Source organism: Nelusetta ayraudi, unplaced genomic scaffold (assembly GCF_046127955.1).
Source record: "Nelusetta ayraudi isolate G7.1 ecotype Tasmania unplaced genomic scaffold, CSIRO-AGI_Nayr_v1 ptg000018l, whole genome shotgun sequence".
NCBI lineage: Eukaryota > Metazoa > Chordata > Actinopteri > Tetraodontiformes > Monacanthidae > Nelusetta > Nelusetta ayraudi.
In genome coordinates this window covers 90016-113403 of record NW_027466068.1, presented here as the reverse complement: position 1 = coordinate 113403, position 23388 = coordinate 90016, and the positions used below count along the sequence as shown (strand labels likewise).

General features: G+C 49.1%; 2 protein-coding genes across 2 annotated transcripts; both read right to left on the bottom strand.

Annotated features, from left to right (window-relative positions):
- Nucleotides 1–5296: 5296 nt before the first annotated feature.
- Nucleotides 5297–19582, bottom strand: mxd1 (MAX dimerization protein 1). The gene is made up of 6 exons (XM_076025462.1): nt 18627–19582; nt 17675–17774; nt 10870–10899; nt 6679–6793; nt 6088–6250; nt 5297–6004 (listed from the first exon to the last, which is right to left on the bottom strand). The coding sequence occupies exons 1-6, from the start codon at nt 18691–18693 to the stop codon at nt 5808–5810; spliced, it is 672 nt and encodes a 223-aa protein (XP_075881577.1). The 5' UTR covers nt 18694–19582; the 3' UTR covers nt 5297–5807.
- Nucleotides 19583–20402: 820 nt separating this feature from the next.
- On the bottom strand, nt 20403–23218 carry snrnp27 (small nuclear ribonucleoprotein 27 (U4/U6.U5)). The gene is made up of 6 exons (XM_076025463.1): nt 23018–23218; nt 22594–22726; nt 21819–21913; nt 21654–21733; nt 20991–21055; nt 20403–20642 (listed from the first exon to the last, which is right to left on the bottom strand). The coding sequence occupies exons 1-6, from the start codon at nt 23052–23054 to the stop codon at nt 20588–20590; spliced, it is 465 nt and encodes a 154-aa protein (XP_075881578.1). The 5' UTR covers nt 23055–23218; the 3' UTR covers nt 20403–20587.
- Between the last annotated feature and the right edge of the window lie 170 nt (nt 23219–23388).

Genomic DNA, 23388 nt, shown 5'->3' with positions numbered 1-23388 from the left:
GATACAAAGGCCACACCCACCAACCAACCCACCAACAGCCAGTGAGTGAGCTCTTAATCTGAAACGGTAAAGATTGCGTGTGGAAATCTGCCCTCTGTGATGTCACAGAGGGGACAGGTATCTGTCTGGTGCTCCTCAGCAGTGACAACAACCCTTCTCCCTCCCCCCCACTCCCCAAACGTTGGCTCCGCCCTCTCAGAAGACTTGGTTTTGCCCCCCCTTTCCCTCAGTGTGGATGGTCCAACACAGCGTCAATGTAAACAGGAAGCTAAATCAGGAGGCTGTAAACACCGGGCTAACAACACTGTTTCCTGGCCATCTCCAGGAGTCCAGGAAGAGAGCAAACAGAATGTGAGACATTTAAAACTAAAACAAGGTCTGTTTCCAGAGCTCCAATCAATCAGGCTCTCTCAGACTACTCAGACCCCTCCCACCTGGCTCCTTCCACCAATGAGAGACTTGCTTCTCCAGCTCCAGCTCATCTCATCGTCTCCCGAAATAATATCGCTCTGGTTCTGCGCTGATGCATCACAGTGACCCGGCCGGGTTCATTCACAGGTTTCCCTCTGCCCCACCCCCTCCCCCTCCTGCTGCCTCCACCTGCTCCTGAGGCCCTGTCACATGACAGTCACATGACCCCCATCCAGTACCACAGTGTTGAGTGGTGACCGTGGGCGCTCGCAACATTCATCCGACATCTCTCCTTTTTTTCTTCTTTCTTTTTAGCATCATCCGAGCACGTGCAGTCCTTTCAGAGCACCGAGTCCTCGCCGCTGGTCACATGACTCCGCCAAGTGAGCTAGCGAGTGAGTGAATGGCTCTGCACGAACTCCATTACTCCTGAGGGCCCGACGATGCTGCTGCTGCTGCTTCTGTTGTCGTGTGTTTCCATGGAACGAGTCATTTGTGACTGAAGAGCTTTTGTGCTTGTGCATCTGCTGGGTTACACATGTATGTGTGTGTGTGTGTGTGTGTGTGTGTGTGTGTTTGAGTGCATGCGTGCGCACACATGATTGGTCAGGCCACGCAAGTGCGAGGCGAAGGTCAGCGTGCAGGTCGCCAGATAAGCTGCTGGATTTGCCTAATCTGACGAGTCGGGGTGTGGAGGGCAGGTTCGGCGTGCCTGCCACACACAAACAAACACACTTACACAACTCTGTCAATAACTGACACACATACAGGAGCGGGTAGGTTGTGTCAATACACCCAGCTGGACTGGAATGTGTCGTGCTGCACTGCAGCGGCGCGTCTCGTGTTTCACGTGCGGCTTGAACAGAGGGAAGCTGCGTCGCCGTTAGGATAGATAAACAGACAGACAGACAGATAGATACTGAAGACATCAAATATATGAGCAAGATATACAGTATGTCATTATGCAGCAAAGCAAACACGTTTTTTTTCATGAAAGGAGGCTATTTTGAAGAATTTAAATATAAAATGTGTTTGAGTTACTTGACACTTTTATTGTATTTTTATTGTTTCTATAATTCCATGTGTGTTCACACATAGTTTTGATGCCTTCAGTGAGAAACGGCAATGTCAATAGTCCTGAGAATGAAAGAAAAGACATACAATCCAACATACAATAGAGTCCAAACTGTCGACCGCTAGTGTATACATATATATACATACACATATATTTGTGTATAGAGATAGACATAGATCTATAGATAGATGCCAGACAGACAGATAAGCATATATATATATATAGATATAGATGGATAGATAGACATGGCTCTATAGACAGATGATGGACAGCTAGACTGAGAGAGTGCTAACCCTCTCCAGTCTTTTAACCCTGACCTTCTGCAGCCCCACCCCCTCGTCAACACCCACCCACTTGCTGGGCTCCCTCTCCTGACCCCCACCTCTCTCTCTCTCTCTGCAGTGTGCAGGTCACATGACTCTCCTCCCCAAAGCCTCCACCTAACAGGAAGTGGATCTGGTCTGATGATGAGCCTGTGGTGATGTTCTGGACTGATCAGGAGACCTTCACACACACCGACACAAACACACAAACTGGTGCGTGTTTGTGTGTGTGTGACTGCCCCTCCACGACCCTCTCCTCCACCCAGCAGCTGCAGAAGGGATACTCACCCCATCATCTCCTCCTCCGCCTCCTCCACCTTCTGGGCTCCGACCAACAGATTTCCAGTGGAGCGACACTACTGGGACGGCTGGCGAAGGAAAAGCCGAGCTAACCACCCCTCCCCCAACCCCCCACCGACCCCCCGCCAGCCTCTTTCATCTGCTGTGCAAAAGAAAGGGAAGAATAATAAGGACAAAAAAGAATCCCCTCTCATTACTGTCAGCTCCAGCCTCGACGTGGAGATTAGTCACGGTGCGAGAAGCAGGCGGCTTCCATTTGTTCTCACCATAAAATAATTAGAAAAGCCAGAAGAAGACAAGGGAGGCGGCGACGTGTCGGTAAACAAGGGTTCCAAATGTTTTTATTCCTTTAATATCAACGGCAAATAGAAACTGCTGCTTCACAATTCATGTTCCAAAGATTTTTTTTTTTTGGATTCTCCCCCTCCCAGCAAAAAGACATTTGAAACAAGTGTCCAAATTCTCCCAATTTCTTTAAAAAGTAAGTGCACAAAACGCCCCCTCCTGTCGGTTATTGTTCGGTAGTAAAAGAGCGGCGGGCCTCTCCGAGGCGGCCGCGGCGGCAGGGCGGTGGTGGTGATGGTGAAGGACGGATGACGAGGCGCAGAGATTTTTTCACCGCCAGGGGGCGCCACCGTAGAGACGGGAGGGGAGGGGGGCAGTCGTGCGACACAATTAGCGCCGGACCCCCACGCGCGTTTGCCTCTCGTGGCGCTTGAAAAGGTGTCGTTTGTCACCTCCGTGCACGCAGAGCCCAAATGCGCCACACAGAGGCGCCGTCGTTTTCTTCTTCTTCTTCTCTCTCTTTTTTGAAAGCTAGCTTAAACACCTGGTCTGGTTCGTGGGGGAAGATTTGCAACGCCTGATTCTTTTACAGTCAGACGCCGAGAGCACCAGGGGTCTTTTTGTTTTTTATTTTTATCGTTCCCTCTGTAAAGAAGGAGGCGGGTGTGTGGAGGGAGGGGAAGGGGCGGAGCAACAGTGGCCCTGCCCACAAACGCAAAAGTCCGCCTCGCCTGCACCCGCAGGTGACAAGGAAGGAGCTAGTCGCACTAGCGCCGCAACAACATGCGTTTTGGGGGGAAAACACCCAGGCGGAAGACGGGTGAATGGACGGGGGTGGGGGGGGAGAAAAAAAGAGGGTGGGGCCAGGAGAGTAGTAAAACAGGAAGTGGGGTGTTTTCTGTTTGTTTGTTTTTTTGCATTTGAATAATAAAGAAACAAAAAGCAAGTCGTTGGAAACCACCCACCCGCTACCACCCCGGAAAAATTCTCTCTGAGAACGGTGACGACACGAAACACACTCTCTCTCTCTGTCACACACACACACACACACACACACACACACACACACACACACACACACACACACACACACACACACACACACACACACACACACACACACACACACACACACACACACGGCATTTGAGAGAACACACATCTGCCCACTCGCACCTTTTTTTGTTTTAAGAACATTCCCCCCCGGTTTGCTTAAATCCCTCCTTTAACACGGCTGCTACACGCAACGTCTTCCGTTTGAAAAGCTTTCTCTAGTCGGGACAAAACAGTGACAATATTATTAATAATGATGAAACTCAGCATTCCACACTCAAAAAGACTAAACAATACTATTTATCATATGTATTTTTTTTTTTTTTGTCCTGGTTTGTCGTCATGCTTTTTCACTGAGAGCTACGGACGGACGCAGGAGGAAGAGAAGTCGTCTTTGGCACCCCTCCACTTCCTGCCGAGCGAAAAAAAAAAAAAAAAAAACGACAGGAAGTGGCAGAAAGCCTTAACTGGCTGAGCGGCCATCTTCTTCTTCGTCTCTCACCCGGACGCCGGTCGCCTCTCACTTTTTCTACTTTTTAATTCACATTTTTTTGGAGCTTATTTAGATTTTTTTGGCCTTTTATAACCCACAACCCCTTCACTATAGCAGGGCTTAGCTGGCTTTTACCAAAAAAGGAAAAAAAAATGCTTTCAACCACAAAGACTTTTTTTTTTTTGAAGCACCGTGCCAGATCGCAAACAGACACCAAAGCCTGGAGGCACAAGAGACGTTTTCTAAATATTCTATGGATTGACTAGTTTGTGCAACGAACTACATGTAGGAAACTCTCATTAAACCTCACAAGAAGAACAAAGGCTATGACTAATTAAATATATTTTTTATCTATATATATAAATATAATATATATATATATATATATATATATATATATATATATATATATATATATATATATATATATATATATATATATATACTCATCTATATATTTTGTAATATCTAATAAATACATTTTTTTGATAGACATAGAGATCTTTCTGTAAACTATTTACATTAAAAAGGTGTAACTCTCTGGCGGAAACATAATAAATAGCTATGAAGGCAACGCCGAGGAGAGAGCGAGCCGCCACTTGGTGGCACCCGTGCTGTCGCGGCGCCGACGCGGCTACTCTCACTTCACCGACAACTGGCAGGAAAATCCACCGACGAAAAAAAGAAAAAGAAAAGGAAAATTAAATATATTCATCTATATCAATCTCAATATAACTGTGTTCTCTGTTATGGAATGTGCTCTGGACTGCTCTCAGTAGATCTCCACCCACTTCCTGTTTACACCTGAAGAAACGAGGCCATTCGGCAAAGCGTTCGGCCAAGACGTAACACACACACACGCACGCACGCACGCACACACAAATAATAATGTCGTAATAAGACGAGGAAAAACAATATTAGGACGCCACAGTCATCAGAGAGAGGCTAAATACATTAAACCCACCCGCACACAACCCCCCACCCCTCCCCCAACCTTTCACAATCTCATGCTGCACATTTTTTTTTTTGTTATTTTCTGAGTGTTTGTGTGTGAGTGCGTGTGGGGGGGGGGGGGGGGGGGGGAAATCATCAAGAGTAATAATCACAAGGGATGTATTGCTGTGCCCCCCCACCCCCTTCAAACACACACTCTGCAGAGCGGGGATGTTACTAGAAACACTGGGGGGGGTCTTGGTGTTGTTGTTGTTGTTGTTGTTGTTGTTGTTGTTGTTGTTCTGTTCCTTTTTTAACAAACAAAACCTGCAAGGCAGCAGTAGAACCATGCACTGCACAGACGGGAAAAAGAGCCCCGAATTGTGTCGTCTGGGTCACACCCGACACAGGAGTGAGTGAGTGTGTGTGTGTGTGTGTGTGTGTGTGTGTGTGTGTGTGTGTGTGTGTGTGTGTGTGTGTGTGTGTGTGTGTGTGTGTGCCTTGTAAGTGCTTCCCATGGCTCTGGAGGCACAGACAGAAGAAGAGGCAGTGGGACATTGTGTGGTAACATTCTCTGGCTGAAAGTTGGGCTTCTGACGGACGGACGGACGGACGGACCAGTGGAGTGTCTGTGAACCTCTCGTTCTGATTGGTGGGGAGCAGAGCGGGCGACGCCCCGCCCACTGACGGACTGACTGACTGACTGACTGACTGACTGATTGACCGCCGAAGATGACCATGACGACGTGCTGGATGTGAGCGTCACAGTCCAGATGGCGTCACTGTCGGGGACGGGGGGGACGGAAAGGAGACGCCTGCAGAGACCCCTGCTGGACGGGAGGCCTCGGACTGGCTCGGTCCTGGGGGAGGCGAGGGAGGGGGTGGATGCGTGGGTGGGGGAATCGGTGGTGGTGGCGGCGGCGGGCGGTGCTGTCTATAGGCTGCAGGCCAGCTGCTTGGCCCTCTCCTGAGTGTCCTGCAGGCGCAGCAGGCTGGCGCTGGAGTAGCCCTCGTCGCTGCAGCTGCTGCGCAGGCTGCCTCGCTCGTCCCCTGAGTCGCTCACGCTGCTGGTGCTCCACTCCAGGTCACCCAGCAGGTAGTCCGTCCCCTCCACGTCCACGTCCAGGTCCTCTGCAGGGAACAGGAGGAAGAGCAGAGAGGGTGAGGGGTCAGGCTGGCTGGCCGGGCGCCGGGCTCGTCGGGCTGGGACTCACCCTGGTCCGAGTCGGACTTCTCGGAGGAGGAGCGGGCGGAGCCGGTGCTGTCCATGCGAGTCCTCTCCACCCCCAGCTGCTCCAGGCGCCGCCGCAGGTGTCTCCGCTCGCGCTGTAGCTGCTCCTTGGTGTGCTGAGCTCGCCTCTCGCCCTCCTCCAGCCGCTGCAGGACACCACAAAAACACAGGCGGGGGAAAACTGTTCAGTCAAAGGAAGATTTGCAGTCGGTTGATTTGAAACCATTCAGTATTTCTGATGTTTGAAACGACTGAATAAAATCAATCCATCAATCAATCACAACACTGAGCAACCTGAGAAATGTGCACATTTTAACACATTTTTGTGTCAAAGGTTTTAATTGTTGCACAACTGTCTACACCAGGCGTGGGCAAACTATGGAGATATTCTTTCCTCCTATTAGATGGGTCACCAAAACACTCCGTCCATCTGCTGCTGCTCCAGCCCCCTGTGTTGTTGAATTTCAGAACCCACTGTCACCCACCAGCGACGGTCAAAATGTTTGACACTCTTGGCATCCGACCTCCAACTCGGACTTGATGAGGAAGACCTGGGGGAGCGGTGCCGACCCACCTTGATGTGTTCTTTGGCCTTCATCAGCAGGCTGAGCGTGGTGTGCTTGCTGGAGTCGGGTCCGAGAGGAACGTGGGATTTTAAGCGCTCTAAACAGAGCCGCAGGTGAGCCCGTCTGAGGAGAGGAGGGGGAGAGGAAGAAGAGGAGACCAAGACCATCAGCAACTCCGATGATGTTGTGGTCACACAATAATCAAAGTCAAAACAATCGTGGCCTCATTTCCAGGCTTTGGTTCATGGTTTTCAAAGCGTCGGCCTGTGTGGAACCACATTCACACTCAAACTGTTGATTTAAATGGAGAACAAAAAACACCCAAGCCAAGGTTTACTGACATTTTCCGGCATTAGACGAACATTGTTCACACACTGTGGGTGGAAAACCTTCATGACGCTCACAACATGATTCATGATCTCCGATGACTGGATTTCAAATGTGGATACATTTGTGGAATGTGTACTTTTCATCCAAATGTGAGGAAGTTTTATGGCTTTTGGTCAGCGTTCACTGACTGATGCATGTTGGGACCCTCCGCATACGTGATAGCGAGGGATAAAAACAAGGGGGCCGCCCCCCCTTGTCAACGTCAACGTCTTGGCTGAGGGCAATGGCTCTGAACCATAGAAGAGAGGCGGCGGTGATGATGATGGGAGTGATGATTGGGACAGACTTTCCTCAGAGCTGAGGAGTTGACTGCTGCTGATTACTGGTGGGAAAGTGACACTTGAGATAATTTGGGGCCTTTAAGGAGCGTCTGTGAAGCTCAGAGTCTCGACAAACTGCAGGGCTGCCACGCAGCCGCAGGTCTGAGCTGCTTTCACTGTCAGCCGGGCGTCTGCTCGCTCCTGCTGCTGCTGCTGCTGCCGTCAGCTCTTCCCAAACCGACGCCACGCCCGCCCGCTCGCGCCACTCATCCATATTCAGACTCGGGCGAGCTCCGGGTTCGCACAGGTTTTGCACACGTGCGGCTTCCGCTGGCAGGAAGTGGCTGCAACACTGCCTGCGTTTCCGTGACAGTTTTTCGCAAAAGCGATATTTCTAAAATTCCAAGTGCAATTACCATTTGCATGTTTTTTGCATTGAATGGTGTGAAGCGCATAAGGCGGAATTCTCCTCAAATCTCACCCTGCGAGACCCCACTGTGAGAAGGGTGGAGGGACTGCGTTTTGGAGCAGCCAGTTCAGTGCTCACTGCTGCTGTTGCCGCTGTTACCATCATGAGACAGAGACATTCCGTCTCCTCCTCCGTCCAATCATAACGCGCCATTTTCACCGGTCAGTGAACTGGTCACGTGACCCCATAAGTCACGTCTGGTGACGGGTCAATGTGAAAAAAGTGTTTCCATGACACTCTTGCGACATACCTCTTTATGGATACATGTCTGGAAAACCACCCGATGAGAGCGTGAAAACCTTTCGGGCACATTTGAGAGGTTTTTCCAAGTTGAGCTGTTTCCATCACCAGGTTTTATTGCCATGTTTAGGTTTCGGGCAACTGTAGGGGCGATGGAAACGCAGCCGGTGTTGCAGCAGAGGATGTTTCACAAGTCCTCCACTCTACTCCACTCTGCTCGGAGGCAGAGAGCCAAGCCAGAGATCGTTGTGTTCGCGGTCAAAGTCACGAGGAACCTCGTCGGACGCAACGCGACGCCCCCTGCTGGCGGTCGGCCATTGCCGAGGTCTGGTGGGTGTTTTGCAGCCACTCGACCCTACTGTTACACAACAGACACACACCTCCGGCTCCGAGCTGTGCGTGACTGAGCGAGTGGGTGTGTGTACGTCACAGCGCGAGTGCCTGAGTGTGTGCGTGTGTGTGCAGCCAGGAGAGGTCTCATTCAAATCAGACGCAGGAGGAGAGCAGCAGAGGATTCATTTAAATGAGGACGCTCACAGAAAATATGTTCTCAACCCTTTGTCCTGTAAAACGCAAACACACACACAAACAGACACGCAAATCAGCACTGTGCAGCTGGGGCTAGGTGTTCTCGGGTGAGCCGGTCCAAAGGCCAGGTGGGCGTTACGCAACGCAGCCGCCCTGCTCCGTGTTGTTCTGACATAATAAGGGATCAGCAGGCCGAGCTAATGTTTGTTAAACATCCCCCAGACGAGCTGCCGACTCGCCGACGGGGTGGCGGGCGTGGCCTCCCCTGTCAAGCTATTCTGGTTCAGAGCAGTGTGTCAATAGGTGAGTGTGTATGTAGAGCGTCAGCCCCCCCCCAACCCCCCGAGGCCGCAAAGAAAGTCGTAAATCTACCGGATTGGTTTCAATGGGAAAAATTAAAAGAAAAGGGTGGAAAAAAAAGGTCACATTAGTCGTGGGGGGCTGTTTGTGGTCAAGACCACCAAGAGCATCGAGATCCAAAGCAGACCAAGACATTTGGATTTTGAGACCAAGACCAGACCAAGGCTTTATGAATCAAAGAAATGGAACACCAACATCTCTTTTCAGCAAGGTGTCTTTGAATCATTTCCTTGAACATTTTGCTGCTTTGCCAACTGTTTTGAACCATTTTCAAACAAAACAGCTTAGCTTCATGAAATTAAACAATCAATGAACTAGGACTAAGGGGGCAGGGTGTCACTGTGGGTGTCACCAACAGAGCGTAAAACAGCAGCAGCTGGATTATTTTCTGTTATTATCGTGTTATTACAGTGTTGGCTGAGTCTCCACTGGTCTGGATCATAAATCATGAGTCTGTCCAGTCTGAGACAGAGACCAGACCCAGTAAAAATGCCTCTGAGGCTGAGACGAGACTGAGACCCTTAAAAACTGGTCTGGAGACCAGGACCAACCTCCAGCACTACAACACTGGGTGCGAGAACGGCAGGACCGCCCAGAACCGGTTCTCCAGCCACAGACGCTCCAAAACTGGAGACGCACTTGTTAAAAAGCCACAACTGGGTCAGTGTGATGCTTCTGTGCAAGGAGGAGGGGGCATAAATCACCCCCCCCACACCTGTCTTTACCCCCATCCCCTACCCCACCCACCAGGAAGGGATGAATGTCATAAAAAGACAAGGGGTAGGTGGAGGAGGTGCAAAGCAGGGCTCCTGTTGTGTGGCGTTAGGCTGTGAGGTCGACGGGCGGCACCGCCGATGGTTTCACTGGCGGTTATTTACTATCAGCCAGCGGAGGCTCCACCACCAGCTGCAGCAGTGGCTGGTGGGAGGTGGAGGCTGAGAGATATGGACGTCTGTGGGCAGTATGATGGGGGAACACACACACACACAGGGCTGAGTCCCGGGCCTCAGTCTGATATACTGTATTATTCATTCTGTCCACGGTTCAGCTTAGCCAGGCGGCGCTGAAGCACTGACAGTGACAGAAATGCAACCGGCCGAAATATAAAAGGAAATAAATAAAAATTGAAATGTTTCATGTATTCTGAGCGACGATGTGTCACTGGTGTCATTGTTAGACAGGATTCCTTTCACAAATGTTAATTGTGTCAATGTTAGTTATCTGAAACAGCAGTCAGTCAGTCAGTGAACTCGCCAGAAATGAGAAAAGTCCACTTGAAGCTACATTCAACATTCTCATAGTCTTCCTGTTTGGACAACTTTCCAAAATAAAGGCAACTTTATCTGGGAAGCCCAGGGAGGACAAGACTGTGGTGTCCAACCATCACTGTGGATGCTAACTGTGTGTTTCTGTCTCATCCTGCATCGCCGTGCTGCCTTGTCTGGTCTTGTTGTGTTTCTGCTATGGACAGGTGATTGTGAAGTGAATTGCCCTTAAGGGGTTAATAAAGTACTCTGAACATAACTGAACTGAACTTATTTTGCACATAAAATACACGGCGGATGAAATGATTTCATGGTTGTTGTTTTTTTTTTTTAAATTCATCCTTTTGTGGCTGGAATCAGGAAAAAAAGACAAACAGATTTTTTTCTTGCTTGTAATATATTTTCTATGTGTGAGGGGTTTTTGTGTGTGTTCATTTTCCACTTTCATTTTAGATATAATCACCTTCTGTTTACAATGCCGACTATTAATAATCGGATATTGCAAAATATTCATTAAAAAAAAGGCCAAAATTCACTTGGACATGTTCCACAGTGGCGGCGGAGGCGTGTAGTGTGTGAACTTTGATGAAATGACTAATAACCAACAGCACACACACACAAACACACACACACACACACACACACACACACACTAGTACACACACTGGCATGCACGCATTGACATACCTGTTTTTTTCCATTTCATTGTGCGTAGACCTGCAGAGAGTAAAAAAAAACACATCTGAGAAACCACACATAATAACAGCAGCTGATTAAAATGGGTGTGTGTGTGTGTGTGTGTGTGTGTGTGTGTGTGTGTGTGTGTGTGTGTGTGTGTGTGTGTGTGTGTGTCGGCGACGCTGGCAGTGCAGGGGGAGGGGGAGGGGGAGCGATAGAGAGAACACTGCGTGGGAGTTCAGTCCCGCAGGACGACAGAATGAGATGCTGAGAAATGAGCGGAAAACATCTGCGGATGTTCAGGGAGGGGGCGGGGTGGAGGGAGGGGCGGGACTGTCGGCCCCTCACACCGCCTCGTTACCCAGGATCCACCACTTCTCAACCAACCATGACAACATCCTGCAGCCGCTTCCCCACAGAACCCAGAACGGGTCCCTCGTGCTTCAGACAAAAGGATGGGGTTCTAGCAGAACCATCGAAGGAGCATTGAAACGGCTGACAAACAAGCTGTAGAGAGACGTAGCGCGCTAGCTGCGTTTCCAAGACATCTAGAATAGCGCAAAACCTAAATATGGCAATAAAACCTGGTGATGTAAACAGCTACACTTGGAAAAACCTCTCAGATATGACTAAAAGGTTTTGACGCTCTCATGAGGAGGTTTTTCCACACGTATCCATGGAGGGGAATATCGCAAAAGTGTCATGGAAACACTTTATTCGCATTTATACGTCAGCGGACGTGACGTACGGGTCACGTGACCAGTTCACTGACCAGTGAAGACATTTCACTCCACCTCCACGCTTCAATGGCATCACACAGCTCGTGAAACATATCCCGGCTCATTCTCAAATCCTGAATCCACAATTCGTCTGTGAATTACTGCGGCGATCCTCTCCTCTCCCAGAAATCCCTCTACATACGGACTTGGCCTTTGAACTATCAGCAGTAGTGACAACTGAAATAGCTGCTGCAAAATGCAAAACGTTTTGTAGCGCCATCCTGCTCACACTCTGGGTCTCAGTGGACGAGATTTGACCAGAATTAGGGCTAATGCGCTTCACACATTTCAATGGAAACACCTGCAAATTGCAATTGTACTTTGTGGAAATTTTTAGAAATTTTGCTTTAATTTTGAGAAAATCTGTAATGGAAACGCAGATACTAACTAGCACTGGCTCCGAGTGTCTCCTCCACCTCGTCCTCTGTGCCAACCAAACTGACAGAGTTACTTCACACATCCTTCTGGTAAAAGAGTGGGAGGTGATTGGATCAATTTTTTTTTTTTTCAACTGCCAGTGTAGCCGTCCCTGCAAAAACAACTAACTACTTTGACGTTTGCTAGTTCTTTTAAGGGCAGTTTTGTCTACTTCAAAGTTGTAGAAATTTTGCTTCTATTTTGCAGAAAACTGCTTTATCCTGGTTTGGTCCAAATTTGAAAAACTTTGGCAGGATCTGAACGGAACAAAACCGTTTCTACATGCGTGCAAAGGCGTTGTTGGGGTGGATCTGGCCCGTCGCTTTGCCGACTGTTAATGCCACACTCGTACGCATACAGGAGCGGGAGGGCGGAGCTGTAGTGGGGGATGTGCCACATGCAGAAGTGGGTTGGAGGTGTGGAAGAAGATCCTGTCCGCATTCCTGAGTCTCACCCGACCTCTGCACCTCACTGCCACAACGCTAAAATAGCCCATCCACCTATAGGGCACGACCTACGCCAGTCCCCCTGGCCTCCCTGCCCTTCCCCGACCCCCACAGCCCTCCCCCGACCGCCACCCTCCACGTCGCCCGACTTGCACTACCTTCCAAGAAAAACAGCAGAGCGGCAGGCTCCGCCCACGGCTGCGAGCTCGACCCGGTGACGATGCGGGATCCGGTTTCAGCGGCGGCTCTTCTGCATTCCAGCGCAGGGCAGACAGCCGCCGGTGACATAACAGCGCTGGCAGCGAGGTGATGCCACGTACAGGCGGATGGATTTCAGGCCTCCGACCTGCTGCGCCCAACCCCCACCAACCCCCACACCAGCCCGCCAACCCATCTACACCTCGCGCATGCCAGCAGCAGGCAGCAGGTTGGCGTTTCTGCACCAAGCTGCAACGAGAAGCAATCGCCGCGTTGCTGCGCTTCGCTTCCAGCAACGGAAATGATGCGAGTCAAACCCCTTCTACAGCGTCTCAAAAATCTCTGGATTCAAATTAGTCAGTTTTAATCAAATTAGTGAATTTTAATCAAATTAGTTTAGTTTAAATCAAATTAGTTGGAAGAGAAGATCTGGATTTTTTTTCACTGAGACGACGACAGAGGCGTTTCCTAAAAGTGACTCTGTGTAATTATTCATACTTATAGGGGCTTAGATGTGAAAAGAAACTGTGTCAGTGACTTTCTAAGTGACCTACATTGCTGGAGCCAATGCTACGTACTGCTAATGCTACTTCATTTCTGTTACTATATCTTTCTGCCTCGGGGTTAATAAACTGAGAAAAATCAAGACACCAAGGACTCTTTTTCCATTTGACATTAACTACAAATACAGTGCCGGCCAGCCGATCTCAGTGCACACCTCCCCCTCGGCTCCATCTATCACCTGGTTCTACCATCACTGGTTCCAAATGTATTTTTAGGTCTTTATCCTCAAACGCACGTAAAAACATGAGGAGCAAAGAGGAAGATCGCAGTGATGGTCACATGAGCTCCACAGAGCCCAGTGGATAAACTGTGTGTGTGTGTGTGTGTGTGAGTGTGTGAGTGTGTGCAGGGTGGGGGAGGTCTCTCCTGCATCTCCGTAATGGAGGAGCTGGTGCTCCTCGCTGCCTGCCAAGACTGAAGGGTGGAGGAGGAGGCGAGGGAACGCCAGGGAGTGAGGGAGGAAGAGATGGGCGGGGGTGAGGAGGGGGTGGAGCCACGACTACTGTCGCACACGTGCAGGGAAAGCCACGGTGTCCCCTCCCCCACCGCAGCGCTCCGACATCCACGGCGGGGGAGAGGGGTGGGGGGGGGGGGTGGGGGGGGGGCAGGAGGCTCCAACACAAACACCAGCGGCTGCTCTACATTTCAAAGGGCTGAAATGTAAAAACCCTAATGTTTAAACACCCACACCCACCTGATCACAACCCTGCCCTGTAATGGTACTATGGCGCTCACATCAGAACCTACTGGGCCATCTGGGCCGAGCAGGAAGCCAAGAGGAGCTGAAAGCGTCGGGATGGGATGGGATCCTGACAGGAACGCCAACCAGGAGCCGAGGACGAACGTGCTGCAGCTCCTCGTCTATATTTGACTCACAAAGCTTCTCTCACAGTTTCCTCACTACGCGCGGCTATAAATACCCCTGGCCGTGCCCGCTGTGAATGCACAAGCCAGCGCGCACGCTCGCTCGCTCGCTTGGTTGCATCCTCTGTGCAATCCTGGAAGGCTGCGGCCGAGTCGGTGGCCGGGAATCGTCCCTTGACCGGGCTAACGTCCGGCAGACGCGCACCTTGAGGGGCGGGGGGGCGCACACGGCCAGACGTGCACGAGACAAATGAATAAACGTTGTTGTGTTGATCGAGTTTGGATTCGGCGGCGAGCGCAGGGGCTGAAGAGATTAGCCGTTCAGCCGGCCAGAGGAAATGAATCTGCGACAATTACGAAAATCTAATAGAGATCTCAAATATTTATGAAGGAGGTGGGAGGGGTGGGGGTCCGACTGTTGTCCAACTGTTGTTGAGGTTTTCGTTTTAGTATGCTTTAAATAATGGTCATCGTTACGGGCTGGAATCCGATGAAACTCAACATTTCAACGCCATTTCTGCAGGACGTCGACCATCCATTGCTACAAATCATCTACCATTTGCCTGCATAAACAAGACTTTATCGACCAAAATAAATAAGTAAGTAAATAACATGAATGATACAATATTTCCCACATAAATATTCTGGTCCCAACACTGGGGATGTTGAATATTTACAGGGAGGAAGTGATGATGAAGAAGAAAAGGGTGCTGCATAAATGCACTTCGCCGCTGCACTCCAAACCTGCTATATAAGGCTGGGGTGGGGGTGGGCGGGTGGACGGGTGGGCAGCCAGTGATAAGAAATGCCTTACAATAGAGTCTCGCTGATGACATATAATCCTGTGTTTCTAAGCACAGGTGTAATCCAGGCGGAGGGCGAGTGACTGGCTCAAAGGATCAACCGATGCTTCTTGCTGCTTCAAGTCGCTGGAAACACGCAGATTTTTCACTTTGTGTAAACTGGCCGTGGACGGCGTGGTCCGCGGAGGAGCCGGAGCAGCAGCAGCAGCAGCAGCAGCAGCAGCAGCAGCAGCAGCAGCAGCAGCATAAACAGCCATCACGTGAACCCCCCACACCCCCTCCAGAGTCCGACCTTTAACCCTTTAGTGCACAGAGTCACAAACGGGACGTCAAATCTCGTCCCGCAAGATTGAGGAGAATTAGGTTTGTTTTTGTTTGTCTACGTTTGTTTGCTGTCCAGAGTGGCTGTTGCATTTTTCCCTTTGATGACTTTTAAAAAATATTCCGTCTCCTCCTCCGTCCAAACATAACGCGCCACTTTCACTGGTCAGTGAACTGGTCACGTGACCATGTTCACTGACCATGTCCGCTGACATGTAAATGCCAAAAAAAAGTGTTTCCATGACACTTTTGTGATATTCCTCTCTATAGATACTTGTGAAAAACTACCTCATGAGAGAGTCAAAAACCTTTCAGCCATATCAGAGAGGTTTTTCCAAGTTGAGCTGTTTCCAACACCACTTTTTTATTGCCGTGTTTAGGTTTTGCGCAATTCTAGGGGTCATGGAAACGCAGCTACTGTCTGGAAAATGTCTCTTCTGCTGGGTGGCATTTTCTCTGGCCAGCACGACAAAGTCGTAAACGCAGCGTATACACAACGCGTAGCTCAGCAGGAAGTGACGCCATCAAATTCAAATTAAACTTAAAAATGCTGCATTCAAGGACGCGTGACAATCAGGAGAGCAGCTACAAATGGCTCCGTCACCATCGCAGTAATAACACGGCTAGGTTTTGGTGTGTCCGTCACACGAGCGCACCCAAAAGGCCTCGAGGAGCTGCGGGTCAGAACCGTGGCGAGACGGCCGACTGTCAACACGGACGCTGGGGAGAAGCTGCGCGGCTGGAGGACGCGAGGCGCCGACTGCGCAAAACAAAAAAAAAAGTTGCGCCAAGTCCGAAGTGCAGACACTCCAACAGCCGTAATCTGAGCTCAGATATGCAGTCAGCAGCGCTGCATACACAGGGTCACCCTGGGGCGACACCACTGTATCACGACCTGAAGGGACCCGAGCTGCTGGCAGGTGGGACGGTCCGGGTCCGGCGAGGACACGGCCCGGCCCGAACTGACTGCAAGTCACTGCCGCCGCCGCCGCCGCAGCTACCACACATTCCTTGGCGTTGGCTGCACGTGCGTTAATCACTCGCCTGTCACGGCGCCGCACGGAGGCCCAGCGGAGGAAATCCTTCCCCTGTGCTGCAGCGAACAGGTGGACGTTGTCCAGCGCAACGTGAAAACGACACAACCGCGTCATCATACGGGAGCCTGGTGGCAATTCTGGGTAGCGGCTCTGAATGTGCACTATGTGTGCTCGCCGTACTTTCCAGTCAGGTGACCGCAAGGTGACACACAACACTCTTCATCCACACCACCCTCCCCCTCCCCCTCCACCCTCACCACCAACCCCACGTCAAACGTCCAGTGCAGTCACCTTGACTGAGCGGACGCTCGCTTTCAGTCCACCCGATGTTTGCTGCTGCCGGGACACACGACACAATGAAGAGACAGGTTGTGTCACAACACGCACACAGACACACACACACAGTGTGTTACAGCAATTGCAGGCGCCACAGAGCTCCGTCTGTTGACAGAGGACTCTTCCTGCTGCAGCCAGGCTGTGCGGCTGTGGGTGGTGCAGGTGCAGCGTGGGCGGGGTCCTCCGTCCGCGCTGCAGCTCCACCCGTTTGCCATGGCCATGGTAGCTCACGAACAACAAACATACACAGGCGTGACAGCTGCACGCCACCTCCCTCGACACAAAGCCCTCGTCCTCGGTGGAAGACGTCTGGTGACACGAAGAAACTCACGCACAGCGAGTCTTGTGTTCCTCTATTGTACACGGACGGCCACGCAACCCCCCCTTCGACAACAGTCGCCAACCCCAACACTTCAGGGTTCACGATAACGACGCATGAGCTGAAACTTTGCGTGAAAGACGAGTCTAGTGAAATGTTGAGCAGGTCATCGCGGCCCGACTGGCCTGGCCGCCGCAACAACAGGAGGCTAGTTGTGCATTTGCATAGCTTACTTCCTAATTGTGCGGGATGTTGGTTCCTTTTGACAAACCTGTAGAGTCAGCGTAACATACAGCTGGTGTGCAAACACTGTCCACTCCCAAAGCAACGAGGAAAACGTACACCACCGACAGATAGGTGGGGGGGTTGAACGTCAGTTACATCCCTAATTCATTTAGGGGAAGCTCCTGTTAGCAGAAAGAAAGCATGACCTGCTAAGGATGGTCACCGTGTTTGTCTTTGCCATCAGCCAAACAATGTTTTTATAAAATTCAGATTAAGATCAAACACGAGCGCTTGATGACTTCATGATTACAGAGCTAAATAAACACATGTATGGGTATTATTTCAAATGTCTTCTCACTGACAGCACGGCTGAATGTGGTGAAACGTCAGGCTGTCCCTGCTCAGGTTACGTGTAATTGGCCAACGGGAAAGGGGAACTGAACGAGCGAAGCCGTGCGCACTCAGCAGAGCCGTTGGTGTGGGGTGCGTTTCTGAACAGTCTTACCTGCTACTTATGTTCTTCTTGCTTTTGCTTTTCCTTTTCAGGCTCTCCCTCTCTCGACTGCTGATGAAGGGCGGCATGGACGCATAGCCATGTTCGGCCTCTGCAAGCACACACACACACACACACACACACACACACACACACACACACACACACACACACACACACATCAGGATATCTGCAAGGGCAAAAGTGTAGCCACGGCGACCACCAAACACCAAACCAGGCATTGGGGGATGGAAAGGGAGATAAAACGTGCGCTATATCTGTCTGATGCAGACATGCAACGACGGGATTCCGTGCGACATCTATACAGGTTTTTTTTTTTTTCTTCCTTCTTCCTTCCCCCCCCCCACAGCCTGGACAATGATGTCATCTTGAACTGGAATAAACCCCACTAGCAAACCACAACAGAGGGAAAGGAGGGGCCTGCACGAAAACAATGTGGATGTCCCCCTGCACATCTGAGAGCATCTGCCACATATCCGTTCCTTCTTCCATCACAATAATAAATAAAGGTGTTGATGCATACGTGCCAAAACAGGGGGTCAATAGTATTGATTAGCAGCGACACAGTGTGGGAGGAGCGTTTACATCTTTGAAAAAAAAGAAAGAAAGAAAGGAAAAGGCATAAAGAGTGGTTTCTGCACGGCTCGGTTACTTTAAGAAATAAGAATAACATGCAGCAATGAGAATCAACATGCAGCAACAGGATTCATGACAGGGATTTCTTTCTTTGCAATTGACATGTGCATAAATTAGCAGGGTTTGAATGGGGGAGGGGTGTCGCTGTCATTTTTTTCCCTCCCCCTGGCCCGAGCAGAAAAACAACAGATGAAGGAGGGGAGGACACACACACACACACACACACACACACACACACACACACACACACACACACACACACACACACACACACACACACACACACACACACACAATCTGATTTTACCTCGTTCCCTGCGGTCGAGGTACTCGGCTGCCTCGATCAACATTTGCACCAGTTCCATCGCCGCCATTTTCAACAATAACACTGCTAATAATAAAACAATCCGAGGGAGGGATTCCGAGGCTGTACACAACAAGCCGCTGCTGCGCTGGCTCTCCTTCCTCAACACTCAGCTGCCGTTCGTTCACTTCTTAGTTTCTTTCACTGAGACCGGGGTTAGAAAAAACTGGAAACGTCACGGTCACCCCGGTGGTGGCGTACAAAACGGGCTTTTCAGCAAAAGGAAAAGTTAAAGGTCCGAAATGACAGCTCCAGTTTCTTCTTCTTCTATGATTGTTAAAGCGATTCAAGTAAAAGGGGTTAGCAAGCTAGCCGCGGCTAACACTTATTTGCCAGCAAAAGCTTGTTTTTGGTTGCCTCTGTATTTAGCGAAAAATAAATAAAATTGCTCGTCTCGATTGTCGTTGTTGTTTGCTTTTGTTTTTTGCAAATATTCGAGAAAAAGCGTATTGTACTTTGGAAAACAACAACAACAAAAGCGTCAGGTTGTTTCGAGATATAAAAATGTATTGTTCTGTGTGGCAAAAAAAAGTACCAAATTGTTTAACCTTAGCAATCGTCGATATTTGCAAAAATTAGCGTTTACAAGTTCTTGCTGACACGATGGTAAGCTGCTAATATTTTAACTCGAAAAACAAGCGCGTCCCTTAGCTGTCACTCACTTGCCTGATATGAAATGGTCAACACACAAAAACAATCGAGCTGTCTTAAAATTAAAAAGCAAACCGACGATGTCGTCCAACCTGATCGGCTAAAGGCTATGTGGCTGGCTAGTTTGGTGCTGGTTTATCGCTGGTCAGGCGTGATGCGACTCGCTGGAAACACAGACAGCGACTAACATCAACTGAGGGAGCGCTGGGTGTTTATCAAACTGCTTCCAAAATAGTGGCTTGTTGATCCGGACGACAGCTAACTACTGTACTTCGCCACAAAGCTCCCCTTTCCTGCGATGTGATTGGCCAGCCAAGGCAGCAGCTCGAACGCCTATTGGTCCTTCCGGTTGTCAGTTTCTATGGGGGGGGCGCGCCAGAGGTAACTGAGAGGTACGGTCGGCCATTTTGGGCCCGACTCGTATTGGCTGGTGCTGCCTGCTTTGAGCCGAAATGGGCTCGACCGCTGCCATTGGCTTGCGCCGTCGTAAACTTGTTCGCTATTGGCCGCCGTACCCACGAGTTACAGCGAAAACCAACGCCCGCTTATAACAGGAAACACGCCCCTCTGCCATGCTGTTTCGCGGTGGACGACGGCGATTGGTTCAGCCGTTCGCCTTGCACGGTTGCGTATTGGTCAGATTCACATGACAGTCTACCATTTGTCGGTTTTAGGGCTATGGCTCATGGTCACGCCCCCTTCATATCCTTCACGTCATACTCATAGATGAAAAAGGAAAAAAACAAGACAAACGAAAACCAAATATATTTTTCGGTTGGAAGATCACCCTTTGTTTTTCGTAACAGTCTGTTTAGAAATATATAGTCACACCACATCTATAGAGGCGTTGGAATATTAAATGTGACCGTGTTTAACTGGAATAAAACAAACAAACAAACCCTGGCCTGTTTTAACAAATTGACACTGCATTAAATAAATCAGTGATTAATCAAATGAATTATCCCTTATGCATATTAACAACAATGACTGGGACAACACATTTTAATTAGCCTTTACTGGAAATTAGAAAGCTCATAAACAAACTGCTGCATACAATATCAAACTCAATTGTGGGTAATAAGCAAACACGTTTATTTACATCCATGTATCCACAAATTTAATAAGAGGTATATACAGGACAAAGAGCACAGCACTAGTTTATAATGGCATTAAAAAGCAAAAGCATCATCATCTACAGCGAGGATGAGTACAAAGGTAAAGTTGTCAGGTGTCTTGACGAGCAGTTCACACCATCAAGCAATGAAGTCCAGAGGTCTGTTGAATCCCCCTTTTCTGTTCATGTACTGTCTAATAGAAATAAAATGAAAACATTACATCACTGTTACCCTCGCAACACTCACACATTACATCATCGAGCACCAATAGGAAAGCAGGGATCACTGCATAGAAACACCTGCAGTGGCGATTGGCTATAATGACGGCTGTTGACGCCGAGGGCGCCCACAGGGTGGGAGTTTACAAAGTCTGAGGTTTTCTGGGCGACACCAGTTCAAAAAATGACCATGAAAGATGTTATGAAGCCAGAGCTGCTGAAACTACAGAGGAGACGTGTGTCTCCCGATGGAAGTTTTCCAAAACCTCCACTATTCTGAACAGTTGAACCTAAATACATTTTTTTTATATTTGCTTACGCACCTGTATTTCCTCTTCATGGAGACGTTGACAGCGTGGGCGTTCACTGACCCGTCAGTTTTTTTCCCCTGGTTAGGAAAAGTTGTTAGAGCCACCCACACATGAAAGGGGAGTTAAACGATCAACGTGTCATTGATAATGACAATACTGATGGATAGATGCAAGGTTAAGAACGGACGGTGGTTCGGAAGAAGATCTGAATGTGCACAACTGCAATGCTAATTTTTTTTTTAAAAATCGGCATAACATTGCAAAACATGATGGCCGTGAAGACGGTCTTGATGGTACTGCAGTTGCTGAAGCCATTCATCATGGCATCATAAAATTGTAAGAAAAAAAGTAGAGTTTGTCATCCTGTTCAGTTAGTTCTGGATATTCTCACTCTCTTGGTCAGGAAATGAAAAAAAATATGTTACCAAAAAAAGGCGAAGCTATTCGATCGCCTCAGGGAGAAGCAGCACCGACAACACCAACAATGAGTGACGGCCTTATGGAGAGCTGCCTGCTATTTGACTCAACCGTTGACTCTGAAACGCGTCGTTCATGTTGAGTGAAAACACATTGTTCACCTTCAATTTAATGGCAGAAGGAAGTAACCATATTATTTGTAACTCACTACACCTCCTTGTGGCTGCACAGTACAAAGCAATCATTGTTCTCTCTCACCTTGGTGGTGCCAAAAGAAGCAAATCCCATCGCCTTCATCATCTCGATCTCATCCTCTGTTTTGCCGTCCATGTCCTCCGCTGATAAGAAGAAGAAAAAAAAAAGGAAAAATCATGAGCGCAGATGTGGAAATTGCCAACAGTGCTTAAGCTACTAATTTCATACCAGAGATCTGAATGGGCTTCGCTGCCTTGTCTTTCATTTCTTTGTCCTTCTGCCTCATAGGAGAGCTGGAGGAAGAGCGATGACGGCGAGGAGACCTGCGCAGGGAACACAAACATGGCTGCAGGACGGGTTAACTGTGACAACTGCACACACACATGAACACAACACACGGGGCTTGCTTGACTCCTTATTGGTGGAGTGCATCATCTGACTTGGGCGGCAAATAGAGAAACCTGCACTGTTAGCGACCTGAACAGGCCTCTGAAAGTGAAGCCAAACTGGAGCGCAGAGTCTAACCGAAACCCAGAACTTTGACTGTAATAGCATATACACTGCCAGTCAAAAGGACCGATCTGTTTCTTCTTTAATCTTTACTACTTTCTGCACTGTAGCTACATACTGAAGACATTAAATATATGACTAAGATATGTGGATTAATGTGACAAAAGAAAAAAGTTAAATACCTAAATATGTTACGTTATAAATAATTATAAAGGGCGGCTATTCTAGATCGTCTAAAATATAAAACTTTTTTGAGTTACTTTACACTTTTTTTTGTCCAATACAAATTCCAAATGTGTTTATTCATAGTTTTGATGCCTTGATGGACAATTTACAATGTAAATAGTCATGAACATGAAAGAAAAACCATGAAATCAGAAGTTTGTCTCCAAACATTTGCCTAGTAGTGCAGATGCGTGGTTTTGACAACCAAGCTCAAAGAAAGACACTAGGAGAACTGAAAATGCCTCATGCTTAAACGTCGTCTGCTCACCTTGAACGCCTCCTGTGAGGAGAACGAGAGCGACTTCTTCTGCGATCTCGGTCACGATCCCGAGAACGCGAGCGGTCCCTTTCCCTTCGCCGTCGCTCACGCTCCCGTGATGCCGAGCGAGAACGTCGTCTCTCTGCGAGAGAAAAGGAAACCACATAGCAGGAGGAATATCAGCATGGGTGACGGCCGAGGTAGCAGTCGCCCCGCTACCAACACACGACCAAACTCGTTCAGAAAACACCACTAGGCCCGGAGTTTGGGGTTCCGTTCCAATTTAAATCTTAATTTGCGTCTTGTCCAAACACAGCAGACTAGCACCACAAGCTTTGAACGAGCTCTTTGTCTCTCGCTGTCGTTACGATGCCCACACGTATGTTTACGACAACGTTAGCTTCGCATATGCTAGCTGCTCCGAGTTACTCACCTCGTCTCGGAGGGGTTCGACTCCGGCTGCGGCCCATTTCTTAACGAACGCCGACAAATGAACCAATATATAACTGAATTTTATATCAATTCAGACGAAGCGTTCGCGGAAAAACAACCGATTTCACTTTTCGGCGAAGCAGCTTCGAGGTTTCCTGTCGCCTCTTCCTGCAAGCAGGTCTGTGAGCTTCCGGTGAAGCCTATGGAGGTGCGCGCCCTCTAACGACTCGGAGGAGAGCTGGCCACATTTTATAGAAAATTCAAAGGGCGAATCGCAATCAAAGCACACAGTTTGATGTGTTGCAGTTACCTCCAAATAAAAGGGGGCGGAGGCAAAAGGCCTAGAATGAGGTAATGTGACCAAAGCATGAT